The sequence below is a fragment of the Bufo bufo genome, chromosome 1 (assembly GCF_905171765.1).
Source record: "Bufo bufo chromosome 1, aBufBuf1.1, whole genome shotgun sequence".
Taxonomy (NCBI): Eukaryota; Metazoa; Chordata; class Amphibia; order Anura; family Bufonidae; genus Bufo; species Bufo bufo.
This window is the reverse complement of record NC_053389.1, coordinates 530,284,451-530,311,255: the sequence shown is the minus strand read 5'-3', so window position 1 is coordinate 530,311,255 and position 26,805 is coordinate 530,284,451. Positions and strand designations below refer to the sequence as shown.

At 37.5% G+C, this 26,805-nt stretch overlaps 1 protein-coding gene across 1 annotated transcript in view; it reads left to right on the top strand.

The window, feature by feature from the left end:
• Positions 1-80: 80 nt before the first annotated feature.
• Positions 81-26,805, top strand: part of GRM8 (glutamate metabotropic receptor 8) — a 1,632,513-nt gene continuing 1,605,788 nt past the window's right edge. Inside the window, exon 1 of the mRNA XM_040413776.1 lies at positions 81-608. Within this exon, the coding sequence (XP_040269710.1) occupies positions 81-608 (528 nt within the window). The remainder of the gene's footprint in view (positions 609-26,805) is intronic.

Genomic DNA, 26,805 nt, shown 5'->3' with positions numbered 1-26,805 from the left:
GGTAACATCGAGTAGATGCAAATTAAAAGGGTCTACATTTTTGCATAAGAAATCACAGCATTGGCTTTCGGATTGTGAACATGTCTTCAACAAGATTGGCTTTGGAAAGAAAATCATCAAAGTCTGGCAGCCTTTCCACCATGTTTCTGGTCATAAGGCTGTATTGGATCTTAAGCCTGATACATACAGTTGGAAGTCAAGAATATGCCCACTCTATCCGAGTGGAAGGGGACATTATACTTGGTGGCCTTTTCCCAGTCCATTCAAGAGGAGAACGAGGGGTGCCTTGTGGGGAACTTAAAAAAGAAAAAGGAATTCACAGACTAGAGGCAATGATGTTTGCCATAGACCAGATAAACAAAGACCAGGACCTTCTTCCAAACGTTTCTTTAGGGATCCGGATCCTTGACACCTGCTCAAGGGATACTTATGCCTTGGAGCAATCTTTAACCTTTGTGCAAGCTTTAATAGAAAAAGATGCCACTGATGTCAGATGTGCAAATGGAGATTCACCTATTTTTACCAAGCCGGATAGAATAACTGCAGTGATTGGAGCTGCGGCAAGTTCTGTTTCCATTATGGTCGCTAATATATTAAGACTCTTTAAGGTAAGCTATTTTGTTTAAAGCTGTGCCTATGACGAACGCTATTTCCTTCAAGTAGAATAATTTATGCAGAGCATGCTTCTTTTTATGGTTTACATCGCCAGGCTCTGAAAGCAGCATGTGTTATTGGAGTACTGAAGTAAATGAAATGTTTGTCTGCCAAGAGCCTTTGCATTCTCACTTTCTTGTTTTAATGACCCATTTACCCCTGTTAGTGCTGGAATCATCTTTGTAGCAAGTGAATATAATCTAGTGACGCAGGGTAATTTTGTACTTCTTGAAAAGATTTCTGCAACAAGATATGTTTTGGAGTTTCTCTTATAACCTCTTGCAAACAGGGAACACCATTAACAAAATACATGGATCAATAAAGCCAGTAAAGAAGATTGTGCTTATTGTGCCTAACAGAGGGATATGTAGATTAAATGACAATCCTTCAAAATGTAGGAATAAATCAGGCTGCCCCCCTAAACACTTCCTAATTTCTTTTTATACCAGTGATGTTATAATTGTCATAGAATTGAAATCCTTTCAGAATATCAATGCTAAAGGTTTATCGACTGAAATATCTGTTTATATCTAAAAAAAAAAAATATATATATATATTATTAAAGTGGATGTATTTCATGATGAATCAAGTAGAAAATATCAATAAACTTGAGTGCAATGTATTGAATGCATAAAGTAAGTACAAATATCACATTATTCCTACTCACGACCTTAGAAATATTGGGGGAGATTTATCAAAACTGGTGTAAAGGAGCTTCTTTGGAAAATAAAATGTGGAATCTGATTGGTTGCTATGCCAGTTTTCATTTACACCAGTTCTGATAAATATCCTCCTTTGTATTCATAACAGGTGGAGTGATGAATGTCTACCAGCTATATCATCTATAAATTTATGTATGATTTCCATTTTTCTATGTTAGATGTATTGTTCCATCTTATTTATAAGTAATGATTTTAAAGGGAACCTGCCAGCTGGTTTATGTCTTACAAAGTACCCACAGTTCCTCTGCAATATGCTCATGGCGCTCCAGAAGTAACTTTTGTTCCCTTTTTCTAAGGCTACTTTCACACCTGCGTTTTTCTTTTCCAGTATTGAGATTCAGCAGAGGATCTCAATACCAGAGAAAAACCTCTTCTGTTTTGTCCCTATTCATTGTCAATGGGAACAAAACTGAACGGAAGGGAATGGAGTACACCAGAATGCATTCCATTCCATTTGGTTGCATTCCGTCAATGGTGCCGGATCCGTTTTCTCAGACACAATAGAAAATGGATCCAGCGCCTATTGATTTACAATGGTTTCAGTGCCGGATCCGTCCTGGCTATTTTAAAAATAATACAAAAAATATGTTCATAACGGATGCAACTGGTTGTATTATCAATAACGGAAGCATTTTTGCTGATCCCTGTCAGATCAGTTAAAAACGAATATGTGAAAGTAGCCTAACTGCATAAAATCAACTTTAATCCTTGTACTGACAATATCCAAATTCTCTGTTTCAAGTCAAGGACTCCTCGAAGTCAAGCTTTCCTCACTGGACCTCTACCTCCACCACAGCTCAGGGAATGTCATCTCCTGGCCTCCTCAGCTCTTGTGCATGCTCTTTTCAGTTGCGTGTCCCTGAACATGGAAAACTCAGTCAAGATGCAGGAGGTAGGAGGCGGGTGAGGAAAGCTTGACTTCGATGGGGAAAGCACCGGCGGCATTCTTAACTTGAAAGAGCTAATTTACAAGTTAAAAAAAGGAAGCAAAAGCCACTTCTGTAGAACCACTTCTGGGCAGTTTGTATGAAATAAACCATTTGGCAGATTCCCTTTTAGGTCACCTATAAAATGACAGATTTTTAGCTATGAATTTGCAACTTTGGTGGCTGTGGTAAATTCTAGTATGGTTTATATGAGGGTACAGCTGTAAATGCTAGTGAAACACCACATTTTATTAAGAATCTGCTAAAAAGCAACTTCTAGATGTTAGTATTAATTAAACATATTCCCAGGGATTTAAACAAGCAGAACTTGGAATGGGGTCTCACTCAGTGTTCCCTCCAAACTGTATGGCCACACGGCTGTGCAGCTTCTATACAGTGCTTACCCAGCTCAGGGCTTCTGTGGGACGCTCAATGCCACAAGTCTGGCTTGGGACTATTGCTCAGAAGTAGTGTTGAGCAAATCAAATCCAAACAAATTGACTTCCAGCTGAATTTCAGGAAAAATTCTATTTGCCACAAAGACGAATTTCCTCATGCTTGCGGAGAGGCTATCATGGCCATCTTGATTGAAGATACAGCGTAAAATCTTGCTTGTGGTGATGTTTGACATCACCACGCCAGCCCACTGGCCGGACGCAGTGACGTCATCAGTGATGATGTCGCCGTGCCTGGCCAGCATGATGATGTGACAACGATATCATGTCACCGTCCGAGATTTCCGTGGTTTCTTCAATTGAGATCGCCACAACGGCCTCTCACATGCAAATGGAAAGGGGAGTGTGTTTTTTACCTGATTAGCCCCTGAAAGGCCTCAATTGTAGCATTAGATGCTGCGATCAGCGATGAACGTGGCTTCTTAGGGGATTCAATGAATGGGACAAGGCGCTTTTGCCGTTCCCCCTCATTGTGCTCACTACATACAAAGGAATGCACTTCATGACAAAATAATTCGTCACAAATAAAATTTATTTTTGAAATTCGGCAAAGCAGCCGAATCAAATTTTCTGAAAATCACTCATCACTACTACGTTCTGTGGGGGCTCAAAGCTGGTGATGACTCCTCCCTCTGGCCACACTGCTGCTGCTACAAGGAAGAGGAGGTCATAGCAGCAGCACGGCCAGAAGGAGGAGGCGGCAGCAGGATTGAGTGCTGCACGTAGGACTGGAGGCACCATCTAGTATCACTGTACACAAACAGTTATTATTGTGTGTGGTGTTATATAGATCTGATGCAGATAATACTGCTACATTGTAGTAGAGAGTTATCACTGTGTTATGAATGGAGTTACATAGGACTGCAGGTAACACTGCTACATAATGTAGTAGTTTTGACCTGCAGTCCTATATAACTCCACAGTGATAACTATCTGAATACACATAACAAATTCTAAATTATCTGCACTCAGAGAGCTATCACTGAGCTGTATGTACTGTTACATAGCACTGTAGGTAACATCTACTGCATTATGTGTACTCCGAATTATCACTGTGTTATCTGCAGTGTTACATAGGACTATAGGTAACATCTACTATATTTTCTGTACTCCGAATTATCACAGCTTTATCTGTGGTGTTACACAGGACTGCAGGTGGCATCTTCTACAATATCTGTACTCAGAGAGTTATCACTGTGTTATCTGTAGTGTTACATAGGACTGCATGTGAGATATTCTACAATATCTGCACTCAGAGAGTTATCACTGTGTTATCTGTAGTGTTATATCAGACATCTAATACATTATCTGCGCTTAGGCTTACCACTGTGTTATCTGTGGTGTTACACAGGAGTGCAGAGAACATCTACAGTACACTTTCTATACTCGGATTGTTTTTCACTGTATTATCTGTGTTGTTACATAGGACTGCAATTGACATCCACTACATTATCTGTACTCAGAGAGTTAACACTGTTATCTGTGGTGTTACAGAGGACTGAAGGTGACATCTACTATATTATCTATAATCAGAGAGCGATCACTGTGTTATCTGTAGTGCTACATGGGACTGCAGGTGACATCTGCAAGATTATCTGTCCTCAGAGAGTTATCACTGTGTTATCTGTGGTGTTACATAGGACTGCAGGTGACATCTTCTACATTATCTGTCCTCAGAGAGTTATCACTGTGTTATCTGTGGTATTACATAGGATTGCATGTGAGACTTTTATGGCATATCCACAGGAGTCCTATAGATGTAGGTCCCTTTCTCCCATAGAAGTAAATGAAGAGAGCCACATATGTGGAGCCACCTCTTCAGATAGCCTTGTTCTCGTCTGACTGGGTTTATCAGACTTTTGGGAATACTACTTTAAATGACAGTTGTGTAGCACAGTATTGCAGGTTTACCCCATGAGCTCTACATGGGATTAAACCCTTATTAACAGATTGTCCAGCTTTCACGATGTATCGCCCGACTACCTAACTGCATCGCTTAATGACTTCAAAGGCTTAGAGGGAACACTGATCCCACTCCACTATGTACAGAACATGGAACGTTTAATGATTATTATTTTACAAATATACTACTTCTGGTGATGTCATAGTGCAGGGATAATACAGTGATGTCATAGTACAGGGATAATGCTCACAGTGATGTCACAATGCAGGGATAATGCTCAAAGTGATGTTACAGTGCAGGGATAATGCTCCCAGTGATATCATGATGGAGGGATAATGTATATAGGGATAACACTGTAAGTATTCTTCCTGTACTGTGACATCACTGTGAGCATTTTCCCTGTACTGTGACATCACTGTGAGCATTATTCCTATATTATATCACAGTATTATCGCTGTACTGTGACAGTGCTTTAAACATCATCCCTGTACTATATCAGTGAGAGCATTGTGATGCCAAAGAGAAAATGAAGGTAGGGTCCTCAATGTATTATTATATTATAAAAACTTAGCAAATAAAACAATAACCTTGTGTTGCCTTGATGCTCAGGTTGTCATACTGTAGGACAGTCATAATGTTTACAGTGACATTACTGTATAGAAATTATACACATAATAATGGCACAATAATATAATAATGTGCACTGTCATTTCACAGTATAGGACTAATGCACACCATGATGTCACAATAGCAAGATAATGCCCACAGTGATGCTCCAATGAAGAAATAATGTACATAGCGATGTCACAGTAAAGGGATAAGGTGCTACAGCACAATAATTATACAGCCAGTGATATCACAATATAGTAATAATGCACACCATAATATTATCCCCCAGAGATAATGACATAGTCTACTGCGACCTCACCTCATGGGAAACTAATACATATATTGATGTCACATGCACCCATGATGTCATAGTACAGGGATAATACGGTAATGGGACAGCACAAACTGTTATCTGCCGTCACTCTTCAGTTGTAGTTGTCAAGTTTTGAAAAAAATGAAAAAAGGTGTCAGGGGGAGCCTATATGAGATGTACATAGTACACCATTTTATTTCCTAAACTTTTACCGAGCTCTATCAGAAGTGTTTTGTTTGATAGAATGGGTGATTGTGGCAGTCAAATGGGCAGAAGATGTTCGTAAAAGATTTTCTTGCTCTTCTGTGGTTCAAGGATCTCTCTCTCTCCCTTTTTTTGGAGACTCTCATACAGCCTGAGATAGAAAGCAATTATGGATTAGAGGGATGTTGCCACTGGAGATTGCTGCAATCTTTTCTCAATAGAAAGAACTCTAAAGAACGGCTGTCACCATTTTTGAGCTATAATCACAGTTTTATAATATATTTCCTTTAGAAAATTCAATGATATCATACATCTTACCAGTGCATCTTGGCTGATTTTACGTAGGTAAGTGCTGATTTTGAGTGAGTCTATAGAATGGACCTTGTAGAATCACTGGGAGTGATCTGGACAGGGGTAAAGTCCCTACTGAATACTTGTGAGCACCAACAGTGATTACTAAACATTCAAATAATGTCATTTATGTTGACAAAATAAGCATCACATAGTGCACAATGTATTCCATTTCTCATTCTAAAATGATTGTTCTAAAACCATAGGAACACCTTGTAGTGACGACATGATGATGGTTTTTTCGGTCTATGGCCAAGATGTACGTAAATAATCAAACACCCTTCTATGACAGATATCATGTGACATGCTGTCAAGTGTCAACCAATTCTTCAAAACTATAGCAGACATAAAGGAGTCCCCTGGAGGGTTGCAGTCTTTGCTTACAGAAGCAACTTTAAGACAACTACAGTATATTACACTTAAAATAATATACTTTTCAAGAAGTTCAGAGCAAAATATCTGATGCTACTGTCAGAGACCTGACAGCTTTTCTATTTAAAAAGCATAAAAGAGCTGTAAAGTTGTAAGAAATAAAGTGTCAAGATTTGTCATGTACAATATTCTGAACGTAAAGTAAACCAGCTGTATATTAATATCTGTACAAGGGATACTTGCCTTTATGGGAAAAAAAAAAGGTCTGTAATTAGTGAACAACCATATTTGCGTTGCTTTCACACAGTCAGTGTTTGATCAGTGATTTTCATTAATGGTTTTCATCAGTGATTGTGAGCCACAACCTGGATTGGAGCCTACACAGAGATGAGGTATAATGGAAAGATCTGCACCTGTTCTGTGTTTTTGATCCGCACCTGGTTTTGGCTCATAATCACTGACAGAAATTACTAATCAAACACTGTTCAGTCGCTTGATAGCGAGAGTTTCCTGTATTTTTCTTTATTTACCATATTTTTAGCATTATAAGATGCACCTCATAGTAAAACACACCTAGGTTTTAGAGGAGGAAAATCCCCCCAAATTTTTTTATCAGATCTGCATCTTACTCCCCTAATCTTCATCAAACCTCAGATGAGATCCCCATACCAGACCTCAGATCAGACCCCCATGTCAGATTCCCATATCAGACCCCATATCAGACCCCCATATCAGACATCAGATCAGACCCTTATATCAGACGTCAGATCAGATCCCTATATCAGACCTCAGATTAGATTCTCGTATTATATGTCAGATTAGACCCCCATATCAGACCCCAATATCAGACCCCCATATTAGACCTCCATATCAGACCTCAGATCAGACCCCCAAATCAGATTTCCATATCAGACCCCCAAATCGGATTCCCATATCAGACTCCAATATCAGACCTCAGATCAGACCCCCATATCAGATTCCTATATCAGACCATCATCTCAGATCTTCAGATCAGACCCGCTTATCAGAATCCTATATCAGACCCATATCAGACCTCAGATGAGATGAAAAATAGCTGAATAGACTTACCTCTCCAGATGGCACTTTGCACTTACTGCTCCATGGTCTTCTCTGGGTCCGCACTGCATTGTGACCTGACATTGCAAAGCATATGGTGATCACCTACATAGATAATTTAAATCATCAATAAAACCTCTTAGAGTCATAAAATATCTCCTATGTCTAAATTGTCAGTAACCTCAATGTTCCCATTAATAATTCCCATTTAGTACCAAGATGTGAGTTAAATTATTCCCATAAGTTAAGTCTGCATTTTTATGCAAAGGGAAATACCTTGTAGAAAACTGTGAATGATTGGCTTGGCCACAGAAGGGTCAGGAAAGACCCTGAAGATCATCCTTCCAGAGATCCTATTAAAGATGAATTGGACTTTAAGCTCAGTCTTAGACAACATGAGATTACATTTTTCATGAATACAAAATAGGTTTTTTCATCTGTGAAAATGGGGCCCATATTCAAGCGCCATTCAATTTATATTTTAAAGGTCAAGGAAATTAACAGTATGACTTTACTGTACTTTTTGTAATTTGTTACGTGAAATGCGGAAATTTCATACAGCCCCTAGATAATATCATCTCAAATCTAATGATTTTATAATGCTGGTGTTATATGCAGGAAGCATGAGGCTGCAGAAGCTCCCACTGAAAGGCAATTGATATATTTTGGCTCCTGTCAGACAGTCTAGTTACTTTGGAAATACTACAGGGTCGCTATCTCATTACTTTTGGAAACCTGCAATGTCCTTAGAGGCATGTTTTTGCCAGTCTGTCTGGCTTTGCTAGTGTTACATAGGTCCTGCCTCATAATCTTTTGGAGTGTGAGGAAAACAGCTACAGACAGAACATTTCAGATAATCTTTCTTGCTGGCAGGAAAAATGCTTCTTGAAGAACTCCATAGTATCCAAACAGTTTTTTAGCAGCTAATCTGTTTCTTAAGAAAGAAGAATTATTACCACTTTTAGAAGGTAACTTTATGAACTAAAGTGTAATAGTATAAAATAGGAAAATTGAGAAATCATACATTGATCTCTTGGAAATGTGGGCAAACTTTTGGTGCAATTTAGCATATTTTAAGTCATTCACTTTTAAATCAATACATATTTTAATGTTACTTTTCCAGTTCTATAGAAAGCTTTATGGGAAAATAATAAAAAAAAATGCCATAACTAGAACATACTACATACTGTAGAAAAACTTTCACTGATTCAAAAACACGCCAAAATAAAGAAAACACCACTAACATACATGCTGTTGTAGAACATTTTATGTTTCCCTGTTGACATACCTCTAATGTTTGGTCACAGATTTTTTTTTTACAAAATAAATGCAGGAAATATAATACTAATACTTAATACTACATGTGAATCCACCCTACAGTGGATTTTCCCACCTCCCCCCTATCAATCCTGAAAACAAGGCTGTTCGGTCCCCATTCCCAGCAGGGAGAGCTGTCCACACATAGGGTTTTAAAGGTACAATAAATAGACTATACAGTGTTATTATGCCACAGACATGGTGGGAAAACCCTTACATTCCCACTATACAATTAAATTATGCTATAGTTTGCTGTGAGCGTTAGATGTGCAGAATATGAATTTGAGGTAAAAATCATAAAATTCCCCGTCTAGAGGTTGTGATAATAACAAGCTGCAAGGCTGTAAATGGTTCTCTTTAAATTCATTGCGTGATAGCCTTGAGGGAAAATACATCATTTTACTAAGAGAAGCTAAAACTAAAAACCCAGAAAAACACAATTTATCAAGCAACGCCTTTCAAAATAAGCATTCCAATGGGATTTTCTTCCTGCGACAGAATTTCTCACATCTCATGAGGAAGGACTTAGAGCAAGCAGCACAATGTGTAATATTTTTACACTTATGGTATATCAGAAACAAATACAGGATTGGATATGTTAAAGGGAACCTGTCACTATGAAAATGCAATGTAAGCTGTAGGCAGCATATTATAGAACAGGAGGAGCTGAGTGGATTGATATATAGCTTTGTGGGAAAAGATTTAAAAAAAAAGTGTAATTTATTCATTTAAATCTATGCTCGATCTCGGCATTGAAGGAGATGGTCCTATCAGTGACTGACAGCTATCTCTGTGTACATAGCCATAGAGGGAAGGCTGTCAATCATTGATAGGACCGCCTCCTTGACTTCAAAGCCCAGAATGAGCATAGATTTAAATGCATAAATTATATGTTATATTTAATATTTTTCCACAAAACTATACTTTGATCTGCTAAGCCCTTCCTGCTTTATAACATGCTGTCTGCAGCTTCAACATGACAGGTTCCCTTTAAGGTGTCCCAATCATATCAGTGGGTGACATACAGATGCCAAAATGAGTCATTTCCATGCACTGTATGCAAAATTCATTTTGTACTGGGTAATAAAGTTTTTTTTTAAACATAATAATGGACCCACCAAATAATGGACCTAAACAAAATGCATATGTTTTACACACATGTGTTATGGCTCTGGGCAGGAGTTCTGTATTTAGCACCAAGGATGGGATTATATTCTGTTTTAGAATTTTAGACAAGCTTCTTGCTCATATAAAACTGGCCTTATTAAGAAAATTTAGTTTAATCAGTCATTCCAGAAATTGTGAAAATCTGTAAATAGCCATTTAGGGTAACAGTGGAGAATTGGAATACTGCAGCTCAAGAAGAAAAGAAAATGGTCAGAATGAAGTCTGACAGCTCCAGTTGAAAAAAAAAAACATAACTTTTTATAGGTATACGTTAAAGACCTCCAGTAATTCGGACAACCAGTAAAAATAATATTTCAGATACCACATTGAAACATTTCGGGTCAATGGGCAACAGTGGTCCCATAGTGCCGGCCAGCATCAATCTTGTAGCGAGGAAATGTGGCACCAAAGTTGGTGTTCTGCTGCAACAGTTGCTATCCAAAAATGTCTATGCTGAAGTTTAGAAAAGAAAGAATTATTGCTAGGGAGAGCTTAGATGAGGGTCTGCATATGCTTCATGAAAGATAAATTGACTCATTGGATTTGTTGTTTTGACACTATGTGACAATATTAGTTGTGCGCCTTATGGTGGTATTTAAACTCTGCACAATGGTATTATTTGGACTTCATGTATTATTGTATTATTGGTATGTACAATATCATGCTCTAAACAATTATACAGGCTGTTGCTTGATTCAAATTATGAAAAATAACATAAATTACTGATATAAAGACTAATAAAATTTCAACTTTGTTAGCTTTTTCATTGTAGTAATGAAAAGTCAGATTAACAAATATGTGAAAAAATCTAACAAGGCAATAGTAAAAAAATACATACTGTAGTGCTGTGTGGACATCTTTTCTAATGAATAGCTATCTTGAATTTTTTTTCTTCTCCTAATCTCCTAATTTTTATTATAATGGAAATTGTGTTTGAGAGTTGTTCAGATAAGTATATTAGACTATAGCTGGCCATACAAATTAGATAAAGGCCAAACCGGCCACTTTCCGTGGGACCAGTGCACCATCTAATTTGTATGATGACCTCCTGATTTCCCTTGACACTAGCTGTTGGGCCGAGAAGGACTGGGTAGTTGGATTTCATCATTCTTAATACATTTGTTCTCAGGGAGTTGAGCTGCCACCTGTTATGAGCAACAGGTATCTTTCTGTTTCTTCATGTTCACCTACTTACTAACATTATGTGGGCAGTTTCTGTACAATTGCCTTGCATTTGAATATGGGTTTGGTTATCACCTAGGTTTGTCTGGTTGATTATGGTCTTGTATACAACCAATGGTTTTGCACCCCCAGAGGTGTCTAACAATAGATTACTTCCCTCTCTTCATTCACAATACTTTTAGGCTAAGCCAAGTGTGCATGTACATTAAGTGGTTAAATGAAACTGCTGTTGGCTTAGGTCGCTTTCACACAGTCAGTGTTTGATTAATGATTTCCATCAATGATTGTGTGCCAAAGTAGAGGCAACACAGAGATAACATATCATGGAAAGATCTGCACAGTTCTGTGTTTTTTACCCACACCTGGTTTTGGCTCACAATTACTGATCAGACTCTGATCAAAAAACTGGCTGTGTGAAAGCAGCCTTAACCATGTGTTCAGCCAACAGCTGTCTATTGCGAATGGCCTAACTATGCATTAACTTTTGGCAATGCAACAACATAAAGTAGCAAATCTATAAGAGTAAAGGTTATGTGTCAATAACAATTTTTACCTTGTTGTATCAGTTATGAAACTAGGAGAGAAAAAACTGTGTTTATTTAAAAAAATATATATTTATTTTAAAAATAAACCTATTACCGTGATATTTTAATGCTGTCTTATCCAATATTTAAAAGTAATATTTAACAAGTGTTTACATTTATCTTCAAATTTGTCTGTAAAAAAAAAATAATGTTTTCTTTCAGTTTGTTAGATTCTGAAAGTTTTCTGGTTTACAAATTGGAACTAGTTTTTACGACTTATGAGGTCATGACAGATTGTGGTACATCTGTGATCCGTGGAATAGAAAGAAAACGCTGGGTTCATGAATGATTCTGGTCAGGAGTAATTTCCCTCAGTTATCAGCAATTTGTTGCAGGACTGTGTATTAGGTTAACATTGCTCCATTGAAACCTTTTCATCCTCTCCATTCTGAGCACAAGTATCAGATACTGTACTGCAGAAGATTTGTGAGACTTATACCATGACTTGAGGGGCTATCTTGGGATTATTGTGTGTTGCAAGAAACCAAGAAAGAAAGAAAAAGCCTACAACTTTCAATAAGCTCTAGAGAAATTACTTAGCTTGTTCAGGCATGCCAAGGTGTACAAAAAAGAAATGAGATTAATATGCTCTAGCTGGTTGGCTGTCTTTATTCTCTTTTGTCTCATCTTAAATCTTCCATTTCCCAGTAAAACTCCATTACGAAACATAATTATTTTTAATAGTTTCCTATTTATCATACTATATGTTGCTCAATACATAATGTATCACAAGCAACCTGATCAGGTTTTAATAGCCACAACCGAAATTTGTCTACTCCTTTTATATACATATTTGTATTAGCTACCATACTGGCTATGATTTGATGGAAAAGCAAAACCTTAAACTGGGCTTCAATTACTTGAAAAGAAAGAACCAGAGATACCTTATAAATGAGGCTATGATTTGTCTCAAATACCAGCAATTAGTCTTCTGAAACCATGACAGCCAATGCCTGATTTCCATTATGCAATGCAACAGCAAAGAACGTTCCACTGCAGTCTTGATCAATATGGGGCCACATGATGTCTCCTGTGGGAAAATCTCCTATTTACCCATGAAATTGATGTAGCACAGTTTCCTGCAAAAGAAGGAGACATCTCCTTTAGATCTAATTATGGACCATAGCTAAGTAGTTTTTTTGCTTAGAGAAAAATTCTATATTTGAAGAAATATATTTATTATTTAAAAAAAAAAAAAGATTAGGGTTTGAAAAGAAGCCACAAATAAACCTGTACAATCCTCTGATGATACATAACAATCGCATTATGATTTTATGTAGCCATATGGGCCTGTGTTCTTGTGTTCATTAGTGAATATACACATCATAAATTAGGAACAAAAAAGTCTCTAATTATGTTGATTGGAGTATCATTGTGCATAATCATATGGAATCATTTGTCTTGTTTGTTAATGATTAAGATTCGTTTTTGCATTTTACCCATTATTTTATTTTGTTTTCTTTTAGTTTTCTTTTGTTTTGCGGAGATCAAAATGTTTTTAAAATGTTTCAAAATTAACAATGTAGTTATACAGTCATGTCAACTTAAAGGGGTTATCTGGGAATTAATAAAATAAAATGAATAAAAAATACTTGAATATTACTTTATTATAAATGCATTCCCAAATACCTTTTATTAGTTATAATGGCTCATTTTGCCTAGGGAGCAATCATCAGGGGAAATAAAATGGCTGCCGTCCTATTAGTACATACAAAACCTCTCCTAATCACACAGCAGAACAAGTTACTTTGCAAAACTGAGCTAAAGAGCTGCCTCGTCTTCCTCTCTGCTCTACTTGTCAGTGATTATGATTCTGAATACAATGTAATATGATATTCAGCTGAATCTCTGTAGTAATGGAGTTAATGATGAGATAGCTGAAGTACAGAGAGAAGGGAGGTAGGGTGACTAATGATCAGCAGCACATTATCACAGCCTGTCATTTCTGTCCTCTCTTTACTTCAGCTGTCTCCATTCCTACAGAGATTCAGCTGAAGATCATATTAAACTATATTCAGGATGATAATCCCTGACAGGTAGAGTAGAGAGGAGGATAAGGCAGCTCTTTAGCTCAGTGTTCTGACCTTTCTCTATTTTGTAATTAAGACAGGTTTTGTGTTTACTAATAGGGTGGCGGCCATTTTATTTCTCCTGATGATTGCTAAGACAAAATTAGCCATTATAACTAATTAAAGGTATTTGGGAATATATTTATAATAAAGTAATATTTAACTATTTTACTCATTTTAATAATTCCCAGAGAACCGATTTAAAGTGTCACTGTACTTTCAAAAAACCTTTCATATGTCATAGTCAAATATCAATGTTTTTGATTTGTTGGGGATCTAAGACCCCCATGGATTGCTAGAATGAGCCATCATCACTGAAGATAAGCTCAATGGAAAGTCTATGAGCCCTTCTCAAGTCCATCTCCTGCAGCTAGGAGGGAGAGTGCTTTGTGTGAGCGCTCCTCATTTTATTGATCTGTGGGGTTCTCAGCACTCGGACCACTCTAACTCAAAAGCTTTGATATGTGGCTATGACATACAGTATTAAACGTTCAGTGAAACTTTAATGATTACATCTGGAGTACAAACTGTGAACGTTTATGGGCTCTAAAAAAAAGCAAAAAACAAGAAGCAACTACAACAAAAAATCAACTTCAAAACTGCCTGTTTCATTTTCTTTCTGTGTATGGTGGATTTCATTCAAAGAAGCAGTTCTAGGGCAAATACCTCAAACTACTGTATTTTTTATAGAAAATTACATGCAGGCTTTTCACATGCAGGTTTTCCCATGGTAATCCCCTGAGAAAAAACATTGCAAAAATGTCAGTACAAAAAAGTTTTTTTTTTTTTTTTTTACATTTGACTGGAAAATTTGATGTCAATGATTGCATAGTGTTGCTAATAGATGTCTATACAGATGTACAGTGCCTTTTGCAAAGGTATTCACCCCCCCTTGACTTTTTTGGTGCCTCACGACCTGGTATTAACATGGATTGTTTGAGGATTTGTATCATTTAATTTACAGAACATGCCCACAACTTTGAAGATGTTTTTTTTATTTTTTATTTTGAAGCAAACAGCAAATAGGACAAAATAACAGAAAAAGTCAATGTGCATCACTTTTCACCCCCTAAAGTCAATACCTTGTAGAGCCACCTTTTGCAGCAATCACAGCTCCAAGTCGCTTTGGATAAGTCTCTTTGAGCAGTTGCCACATCTTACCACTGGGATTTATGCCCATTCCTCCTTGCAAAACTGCTCCAGCTCCTTCAAGTTGGATGGTTTGTGCTTGTGAACAGCAAACTTTAAGTCTGACCACAGATTTTCTATTGGATTGAGATCTGGGCTTTCACTAGGCCATTCCAACACATTTACATGTTTCCCCTTAAACCACTCAAGTGTTGCTTTAGCAGTGTGTTTGGGGTCAGTGTCCTGCTGGAAGGTGAATTTCCGTCCTAGCCTCAAATCACGCACAGAATGGTACAGGTTTTGCTCAAGAATATCCTTGTATTTAGCACCATCCATCTTTCCCTCAACTCTCTCCCATTTCCCAGTCCAGGCTGCTGAAAAACATCCCCACAGCATGATGCTGCCACCACCATGTTTCACTGTGGTAATGGTGTTCTTTGGGTGTTGGGTTTGCACCAGACATAGTGTTTTCTTTGATGGCCGAAAAGTTCAATTTTAGTCTCATCAGACCAAAGCACCTTCCTCCATACATTTTGGCAGTCTCCCACATGCCTTTTCGCAAACTCACAACGTGCCTTTTTGTTTTTAGCTGAAAGTAATGGCTTTCTTTTGGCCACTCTGCCATAAAGCCCAACTCTATGGAGCGTACGGCTTATTGTCGTCCTATGTACAGATACTCCAGTCTCTGCTGTGGAACTCTGCAGCTCCTCCAGGGTTACCTTAGGTCTCTGTGCTGCCTCTCAGATTAATGCCCACCTTGCCTGGTCCGTGAGTTTTGGTGGGCAGCCGTCTCTTGGCAGGTTTGCTGTTGTGCCATGTTCTTTCCATTTGGTTCTGATAGATTTGATGGTGCACCTGGGGATCATCAAAGATTTGGATATTTTTTTATAACCTAACCCTAACTTATACTTCTCAACAACATTGTCCCTTACTTGTTTGGAGAGTTGCTTGGACTTCATGGCAGTTTTTGGTTAGTGATGCCTCTTGCTTAGGTGTTGCAGCCTTTGGGGCCTTTCAAAAGAGGTGTGTATATGTAATGACAGATCATGTGACACTTAGATTGCACACAGGTGGACATCATTTCACTAATTATGTGACTTCTGAAGGTAATTGGTTGCCCCAGAGCTTTTTTGGGGCTTCCTAACAAAGGGGGTGAATACATATGCACATGACAATTTTCTGTTTTCTATTTCTAAACAATAGTTTTATTTATATATATTTTCTCATTTCACTTCACCAACTTAGACTATTGTGTTCTGAACCATCACATAAAATTCAGATTAACAAAACATTGAACTAAAGGCTTTCATGTAACAAAATACGAAAAAAGTCAAGGGGGTTGAATACTTTTGCCAGGCACTGTATATGTCAGAAGAATTTTGTGTGAACCTAACTTATTTAATGCAATTTTTCATTCATAAATGACAATTTAAAAACATTTTACAACTGACAGAAATGAACTGTGCAAATGCTGCTTTATAGATTGCATGCATTGGCTATGTCATAATGTATATAGGTTCATCATTTTACATTATTGCTTATTTGACTATGTCACAGGTATCTGTAATATTGCATACACAGTGAGGGAAATGATTCTAATGTTCGTGAAATTAAACGTAGATCATCAAACAGTTCGATGTTGCCCAAAGCTAATTTAGTAGAACTATGAGGGGCCATTTTCTGCTTAGGAAGGAGGGACTGGTTCTCACTGAAGTGACCAAAAGGGTGTACTGGGGATTTTAATACAGTGCTCCATGGTTAAAAGTATATCAATTAGCTCATGTATGCCAAGCCAAAGGGGAAGAATGACCCATATGTAGACAGTTGTTTCAGTGCTCTTTCCCATCACCAGTACAGACTAGGGTACTGGTTGCCTCATCCACATGACTGTAATATGGAAGCATTTTTTGCATCAGTTTTACAGTAGCAAATCTGGGCCTTACTGTGGGTGTAATGACCCAAATTATCAATATTGCAAGGATAGAAGATGCTGTAAATTCAAGTCATTAGACCAGTACTCAGGCTGGAAATTGAAGCTGTAATGAAACGAAAATTGGTCCACGGTATCACTGTTTGAGGTGTTAAACACAGCTCACTGAAGGTACTAGTTCCCATGCTAGCCCCAGCAGATGTATGGAAATTTATTTACTGGCAGTGCTCCATGGGGAGAAAAAGTATGCTGACTAGCTTATTTCTGTCAAATTAGAGAACAATGCATCAGTAGACGGTTTTGGGGGGTTTTGCCCCTCATCAACACATAGCAGGATACTGGCTGTCTGCATGAGATGCCTTTGATGAAGGGCTTGGGAAGGTATACACCTTCTAATTGAAGGGACCCAGCACTGTATGGAGACTGGAGACTTATGTTCAGAAGATGTAATGCTCCATGGGAAAATGTATGCAAATTAGCATGTCAGCCAAACTGGAGTTTAATACAACAGAAAGCACCACTTATCTGTGTACAATTCCAGGGTTCTTGCTCCTTCTCTATACAAGGCAGGGTACTGGTTGGCTGGATGAAATGCCCCTTTACACTGCCTGAACATCAGGCAGATTATCACGAGCAAACTTTTGTATGAACTCTTGTTAGTGATAATCTGCCTGTGTAAAGGTGCCACCGATTACCTGATAAATGAGCGAAATACTTGTTCATCGGGTAATAGGATCATCCATGCGGTCACCTAAATCATTGTTTGCCAGCGGTAGATCATACTGTCTAATCACACTCTGCTGCCGGCAAACAATGATTCTGTATGGGGATGAGGGATGGCATTATCGATCGATCCTCCCCATACTGTAGATGTGATCTCTGCATGCAAATGCAGTGGTCTCCTCCACTGAAAATCAGGAGATTGTCAGGAAGGAACGCTTCCTTCCCAACAAAGGTCTGCTCCATTGAGCAGTGTAAACGGGCCATTAGACAGAGGAGTCAGACTTCAGTTAGGAGGAGTCTCTGGTTCTTTATTTTACCTGTGCCTAGCCATAAACCATTATGTGTGGGTAAGAGATTATAGTCAGTATCACTGGACATCATTGTAGGCAGCGTTATCAGTATATGTAAATGGTTGATGATAAACCGTAATTAGCTTTCAAGTCAAATAGGTCAATGGGAGTCATATATCCTTCAAGATATTAAGTATCACTAAATTAATTCTACATTACAGCAGGGAGCCTTTCAGGCTGTATTCAAATAACATGCATCACATGCTTTTTCATTATCTATGTGTATATATGCTTTTGTAGAGAAGATCATCTGTGCTTTTGACTCTACAAAGAAATATTCCCATCTAGTCTTTGTAATCATGCAAACGCAGCAGCTTCCCTTGTGTTTAAAAATTCATAGTCTCGGCGTTTATATTTTCCACTTGTAGGGCAATCCTAGGGAACACAATACAAATGCTTAATCTTGTTAGTGCGCTACTGAGCAAAGCTGAGCTGCATTAGAACGCTTTCTTTAGTTGGTAACTCTAAAAATGTTACATGTTACATAAATCACTAAATACTTAAGGACACCTATATATTTAGATGTCGGCTTGTATACAGTAAACACACTTCAGTTCCCTCAGTGCTGTTAGTATACACATGCTTTCATATGTTTGAGTGATCCTGGATATATGGTGGTTTCTAAGGCCACAATTCTTTGACTTCTAAGCCGGCTGGATTAATCAAGATCTTAAGTGACCTTGGCATTCCTCTCAATTAGTCGACATGATGGGTTGCTTTAGGTTACAATAATCAGTATATTATTTAACCACAAGTAAGAGTTTCCAGCATTTGTCACAGGATTGCTTATTTGATTATGTCTGCAGAGGTTTGCTGAATGATAGTATCATAACTATTGTTCACCAGCTTATAAGCAGCACAAAAATCATTGTTGCATATCTTATATTATTACATTAGATATATTGTGTACTAAAGCCTATTGCTTCTGAGATATCTACTAATTGGTAATAATCTAGTAAATGATGTTATAAGGAGGAGTTTGTTTTTCATTAGCATCGTGTTTCCACAATTGTAGGTGGCAGATATTCAACTATCTTAAAATAAAGGTTGTCAATGAAAAGGAAGCTTTGCAATTTGCTTGGAATAGGATAACTCCTGCACAGATGAACCTAAAATAGATTGACAAAGTTGGAAATATTCAACAAACAAAAAAAATCACTACTAGGTGTTCATGAATTTCTGCTATAGGCATTAAGAGAAGGCAAACAAACTGGTGGCTGACTGTTAACCAGTCAAGAGTCTGATCAACTGTTGATATGGGGAATATATATCTTGAAGTTTATTTGCAATATTTCTGCATGCAAAGGATTGTGTAAGAATTTTGTTGTGCAATAGTATTTAAGGCTAGGTGTACACTTGCATGGCATAAGAGCAGAATATTTGAATTTCTGGATCCAGCAAACCGGCATATGCTGGACACCACAAGCAAGAGCCTAATCCTATCCACTATAATTGTGTCCACAGGGTTCCAGACTTAGTAATGGCATTTGTATTTTGCCAGTTGATGTATTTCCTCCTTTATTTTTGCTGGAATCTATTCCTGACAACTGCTAATGCAGATATGCACAAACTGTCATCTAGATTTGTTAGTACCTTTATTCTAGAGGTATAACTAGAACTCTTATGACTCCATAGTAAGGACTTGGGCTTCCCAAGTTATTGACAGTAAGTAGTAAGATAGATAACTGCATTATGTTTACCTGCATAGCAAAGAAAGTATGTATCATAGTGTCAGATATATATATACATATATATATAAAATCTCAGATCTTGTACACACAGGAGAACCAACATAGACAGATTTTTTTTCCTGTCAAGAAGGTAAAGTGGATGATTTTATCTGGGGTTTCCAAAATGGTTGGTGCCCAAAGCAGAAATGTCAAAATACTGAAGTGGTTTAACAGTTAGTGATAATATTCCTGATTAAACTGAATTCCTAAGGCTACTTGGTAATTATAATATGATATTTATATCCTTAGGGTTTAGCATTAGTACTTATTGTTCTTGTTGACGAAGGATTCCTATATTGGAGCTGGAACTCCAATAAAGAACTCCAAATCCATAGATTACATTCACTTATATCTGTAAAGAATAAATCAAGGCAATTGGACTTACTGTAGATTTCTTGAAAACGTTTCACTTGTTCTTCCAACGAGCTTTCTCAATTCTGAGTGACTGTACAAGAATTCTCTGGGAATAAATATGTAATTGAATCACATCTGGTAATTATACCCACCATGGGGTCAGAGGTCATTATACCCAGCATGGGGTCAAAGGTGTTGAAACCATTATCCTAATTGGAGTCAGTAGGTAATAATGACCTCCCAGAAAAAGGTGTCAAGACAGCATTGTATGTGGCAGACAATAGATGTCTAACCCCCCCCCCGCCTCTATTCAAGCTTGGCTTCTCCATTTTTACGTAGATGGCCTCCTTCACACCTCGTTTGTACCAATCGGCCTCCTTATCCAAATACTTGACTGTCTTCAAAGGTGTGACCTGTTTCTTTTAGATGTAAGTACATGGCTGAATCTTGACCAGAGGTTTTGGCTCTTTTATGCTGAGCCATACGCTGATGTAGTTGTTGTTTTGTTTCGCCGATATACAGTTCTGACCATTCCTCATTGCACTGGACTGCGTACACAATGTTGTCCATCTTGTGTTTAGGCGTTGGGTCTTTTGGGTGAACCAGTTTTTGCCTCAGTGTGTTGCTGGGTTTAAAGCAGACAGGGATGTTATGTTTATTAAAAATCCTTTTGAGTTTCTCAGACACCCCAGCTACATATGGGATAACCATATTCTTGCGTCTGTCATGCTTCTCGCCCTCACTGGTAGTCTTGGTGCTTTTTCTTCTTCTTCCCCCCTAAAGTGGGGAAAATTGGCTTCTACCTCACAGGGTTTTTTTTTTTTTTGCCTTCCTCTGGATCAACTTGCAGGATAACAGGCCGAACTGGATGGACAAATGTCTTTTTTCGGCCTTATGTACTATGTTACTATGTTCCTTCTGTTTTGACAAAGGCCCAATCTGGATACCCACAAGTTTTAAGTGCCCCTCTGAGGTGTTTGAATTCCTTTGCCTTGGCCTCTGTGCTGGTGGGGATTTTCTCTGCTCGGTGGTGTAGAGTCTGGATGACTCCCAGTTTGTGGTCTAGAGGATGGTGGGAATAAAATAGCAGGTACTGGTCTGTGTGTGTTGGTTTTCAATAGACCTCTATTCCCAGCTTCCTTCCCTCTTCCACTGTTATAAGACAGTCCAGAAACGCCAGTTTGTTGTTCTGCATATCTTCCCGCGTGAAATTGATGTTATAATCCACTCAGTTGATGTGGTTGGTGAAAGCCTGTAACTCTTGTTTATGAATTTTAACCCAAGTGTCATCCACATATCTGAACCAATGACTCTGTGTAATTCCCATAAAAGTGGTCAGGGCTTTCCTTTCTACTTCCTCCATATGCTGTCTATTGTCTGCCACATACAATGCTGTCTTGAAACCTTTTTCTGGGAGGTCATTATCACCTACTGACTCCAATTAGGATAATGGATTCAACACCTTTGACCCCATGCTTGGTATAATGACCTCTGACCCCATGTTGGGTATAATTACCAGATGATGATTCAGTTACATATTTATTCCCAGAGAATTCTTGTACAGTCACTCAGAATTGAGAAAGCTCGTTGGAAGAATGAGTGAAACGTTTTCAAGAAATCTACAGTAAGTCCAGTTGCCTTGATTTATTATTTACAGATATACCATGAACTGGATAAATGAGAACCTTCACAGACATACATTCACTTAGTCAGAGTACCATAACATTTTAGCTGCCTGCTGTCACTTTTAGGGATACAGATGTATACAGTTTCCACTGAACTCAATACAAGTTGTATAAATGTATCGATGATAAGATTTCCTTGGGGAACTTACAAGCATTTATCAGTTTTTTTTATGGCTCTGATGCTGCCTCTCTTGATTGATGTTCGTGTACTTGAGTGGAACCTCTCAGCCTCAGCTGTAGTTAAGTCCTTGTCTTCATCCTAATCTTTAATGTCATGATCCTTTTTTTTTCAGTTAACTCAATCTTCTTGATGGACTCCATCTATTTAAAGAGGGGTTCACATAAATTCAAAAATGCTTGATTTCAGTTTACATGTACTCTATAAAACATGTTACCTCTGTTAATTTAACACCTACACAGAGTTCTCTTTTGCTCAGTTTAGCTGCACTCCATCTAAAAAATCTGACATATATATTTTAATATCTTCCCTTTGGACCCACTTTAAGTCATTTCAAGAATATTGGATGTTGAATTTTTATTCCAGGCTTGGTTGGCCTTTTACAATTGATCCCAAAAAATAGTATTTTGATTGTTCAATCTGATTGGATCTGTTCTAAAAAAAAATACCCCCAAAATATAAGGATGAATTTAGACTTTAAAGGGCTTTAAAGAGTACAGCATATCCATTTCAGATCTCATGCATTAGTTCATTGCCTACAGGTGAGGCAACCAATCTGTTATATCTATACTCCTTTACCAAAAGACTCTCAACAGAATCAGTATCAAACTTCTCACAGAATGGAATGACTTTGGGAAATCTTTCTACTCTAATAACTTTTGATTAAAGCATCTTTCAGCAAGAAGGGACATTTTTGTCAGCAGAAACTCTCCTATAAGCATATGTTTTCATCACAAGTGATACTTTTCCTTTCAAAGAGGTTATATTGAGCAGCATGTTAATTAAAACAACATAATTAACGTGACAAGTAGTATCGGTTATGTGACACCATGGCTGTTGTCATCCAATGTATAAGGTACAAGTTAATCTTTGTGTCAATGTCATAAAAAAACCTTTGTGTAAAATAACCTACATTAGAGGACAAAAATCTATTTTCATATTTGGTTCACTTTCCCATAAGGAAGTAATGCATAAATTATGATGTGTATTTGTCATTACATCTACATTCATTTAAATCAGTCACCGTTTTTAACATTTCAGGAGCCATAATCATAATAAATATCAGAATAAACTTTTAATAGCAATAGACAACCTAGCTCAAGAACAAATAGGTCCTAATGACTGAGCATTAAAAAAAATGTGTCACCAATATGCCAGTATGACATTTTGTCACATTGACATATTCTGCACTTGGTGAAGGTTGTTTTTTCATATAACTTACTGTAGAATGTGATCTTCCTTATTCAAAATGGCTGAAAACAAACATTCATTAGAGAATGAATACATAATTCACCAGCTGATTGGCCTATAATGTGACTATACTTCCTCACTAAAGCTCCAACAAAGACAAGGGCAAACCTCTTAATCTTCTAAACACCTTTTATAATGTAAACACAAGTGAATGTATGTATAACATTCTGATGACAGATGTCGTTTTTGGTTGGAATTGCTTCTTTAAGGGCAAGGTATGTAAATTAGTTTTCCTTCAAAAGGAAAAAACTATCATGTCAGCCAAACTAGAGACTCCTCCAAAAGAAGACATCGAACTATACACAATTGCTTCAGGTTTCTTGCTCCTTGTCAGTAAAAAGCATTGCTGGTAAGTAAGTTGCCATACAATAAGTGGATTTATTCAATAAAAACCAGACCACTGCATCAAAGGCATCTTATCCAGTCAAACAGTAATCTGCTGTGTACTGATTAGGGGCAAGAAGCCTATAGATGGTTGTTTCTTCCCTGTGGACAAGTCTCTGGTTTGGAAATACATACTGAATAACAGTGTAGTTGGGTAAATGATTGCATAGAGATGAGAAAACCAAAATGAGATCTTTGACAACAGGAAAGTGAACACAGAAAGATGTTTCCTACAATATGCGACCCTTGTAAATAGTGCTCTCTTTTTCATGAAGTTAGTCAGTGTTTTACTTTGGCCAAAATTAAAGGGCATCTGTCAGGTGATTTGTACCTATGAAACTGGCTGACCTGTTACAAGTGCGCTTGGCAGCTTAAGACATCTGTGTTTGTCCCATGTTCATTTGTGCCCAGGATCCTGAGAAAAATGATATTTTAATATATTCAAATTAGCCTCTTGGAGCAATGGGGGTATTACAATTGCACTTAGAGGCTCTGCTTTCTCTGCAAGTGCTGCCCCCTCACCACTTTGATTAACAGGGCCAGGTAGGTAGATCAGACAGTTTTATAGGTACAAATCTGCTCACAGATGCCCTTTAAAATCATTTCTGTTAATAGGTGAACGTTGTTTAAAACCTTCAAAAGCAGCTTGTACGTGTACATGTAATGTGTAATAATGTGTAACGTGTAGGTGTTATTTTCTATAATATGATTTCCAAATGACTGGATTTAGGTCCAGTCTATTTGCAGGGGCAGAATAGTATGATTTGACAACTTCTATATACTGAAATCATGATTGTATTGTGCATTTATTTAGTATTTTCCTCTTTTCCTTTACTTTTTACTTATGTTTTCTAAAATCCCAATGTACATTTCATCCATAAAGTTAATTGGCAAGGCGACAGATCAGGAAGGCCATAATGCATGGAAATCATGAATCAGCTTTCAGAATTGAAGGGTGTATTGAAAGTATATCCTGTAATGTACTTTCATAATAGAAAGTATATTATCTGCAATGCTATTAGCAAATGAAGTTTTAGTAGTAGTAGTGAATTCTTCTGAGCCGTAGTAAAACATTCATTACTGCTATGTCATTGATTTTAAAGCAAAGGAATATTTAAGCTAGCTACAGGGAAATGTCTTCCATGTGATTGATAACAATGTCACAAGCAATTATCTACATGTGTAGCATACTTTTGGTCGAACTTTCTAACAACACAATTACAGTCCATGGATGTTGTGCACCTAAGAAAAGTTTTCAGTTGCTAATTAAAGCCTACTCCAGCTACTATTGATTTTAACATATAATTGTACCAATTAACATTTCTGAGCTCAAAGCAGAGTAAATTAAAGAGAAATGTAGATCTTCTCTCTTTTTTTTCATAACTTTGCCACTTTTATGTTGGACACTGCTTTCTTCCATGTTAATGTCTTCCTTATAGTTTTTTTGGCTTGTTGAAAAAAGTGTGGGAAGGGAAGTGACAACTTCTTTACTTCATTATTCATTTTTTCACTGAGAAAATTCATGTCATTATCCTTCACCAGATCAGTCATTTTATGATCAGGGTTTATTCGGTCCTGAATCTAAACACAATTCTATATCTTACCATTGTGAACATTTCAGTCTTTTTAGTTTAGGAGTTTTACATGTATCCATTCAGCCTTGACTAAGAACTATAGATGTAAAGCGAATCATGGGCTGAAAGGGAACCTAACATTATACGTGAAGTGCTGTCTGTGGGGAACATGTTATAGAGTAGAAGGTGCTGAGCAGATTGGTATGTAGTTTTATGGAAAAAGATTCTGTATAATTTGAATTTCATTCATTAAATCCATTCTATTTCTATGCCAAGGAATTCAGTGGGTAGTCCACCTAAGCGATTTACATGTATAATCATGCAAAAATTAGTTGCCAGTCACTGAATAGGACTACCCACTGAACTTATAAGAATAGAGTGAGCAGGGATTTCAATCAATAAATTGCAAGTTAAACTGAATCTTTTTCCACAAAACTGTATATAGAAATCTACTCAGATTCTTCTGTTCTATACCATGCTGCCCATGGATCAGACATCATTTTCATGGTGAAGTGGTTGCTGGGACATATTTAATGATAAAGAGTTTTATCCTAAGCTTTTTATGTGGTATGACTATTTTTAGTGATATTTCACAAAAGTGTATTTTTTATATTATTGCTAATGTCTACAATATTACCATACCTACCATACATACTTACCATATTTTTCACCCTATAAGACGCAACTAGGTTTTAAAGTAGGAAAATAAGAAAAAAATATTTTTCATCAGACCTCATAACAGATCCCCAATGGTTATCTGACCTTAACTCAGACCCCTAATCAGACCCCAATGCTAATCAGACCTCAGCCAAGACCCTGAATCACAACCCCAATGTTGATCAGACCTCAGCTTAAACCCCCAATGTTAATCAGACCTCAAATCAGACCCGCAATGTTAATCAAACCTCAGATCTGTAAAAAAAAAATCAACTCACCTCTCCTACTCCAAAAAAGCCACCTCTTGAGAGATACAGTGCTCTTCCTGCCGTACTGTGACCCGATGTGGCACAGCGTGAGGTCACAGAACGCAGCTATGTCCTCATGCCGTGTGCAGGTCAACTCTGTGCAGCACTGTCAAAAGAAGACTAGGGAGCGGTGAGTACAGAGCCAGCACAAGGAGCAATGTATTCACTGTTCCTACTATACTAATTATTATTTGGGGGAAAAAGTGCATCTTATAGGTTGAAAAATACCTCATACCATATTATTAAAGCACCTGAATAACTGTTTTGTGTATGTTTCCTACTAAAATAAAAAGATTGCAGTATGAGAAAGCAAATAGGAATTCTAAAAGAATAGTAGTAGGTATGTAACTATAGATAATTTTGTGTATTGACTGCATAACAGGATGGGTTAGACAACCGCTTTCTATTTTTATTTTTTTACTAGCGAGTATATTAGTTTTCACCTGACTATTCAGAAATCAAGACTATGAAATTGCTGAAGGCAGAAGAGTAACTAAGCAATATGTGTTTAGTACCATGGGGACACCAGCAAGCACCTCTGTCTAGGCTTTGTATTCAGATACAAGGCTAGGGCAGAAAACCAAATCTTTGCCCTAGGTGAAAGAAAGCCTACATAGCTTTTTAACCCCTTCCCGACCTTTGACGTAC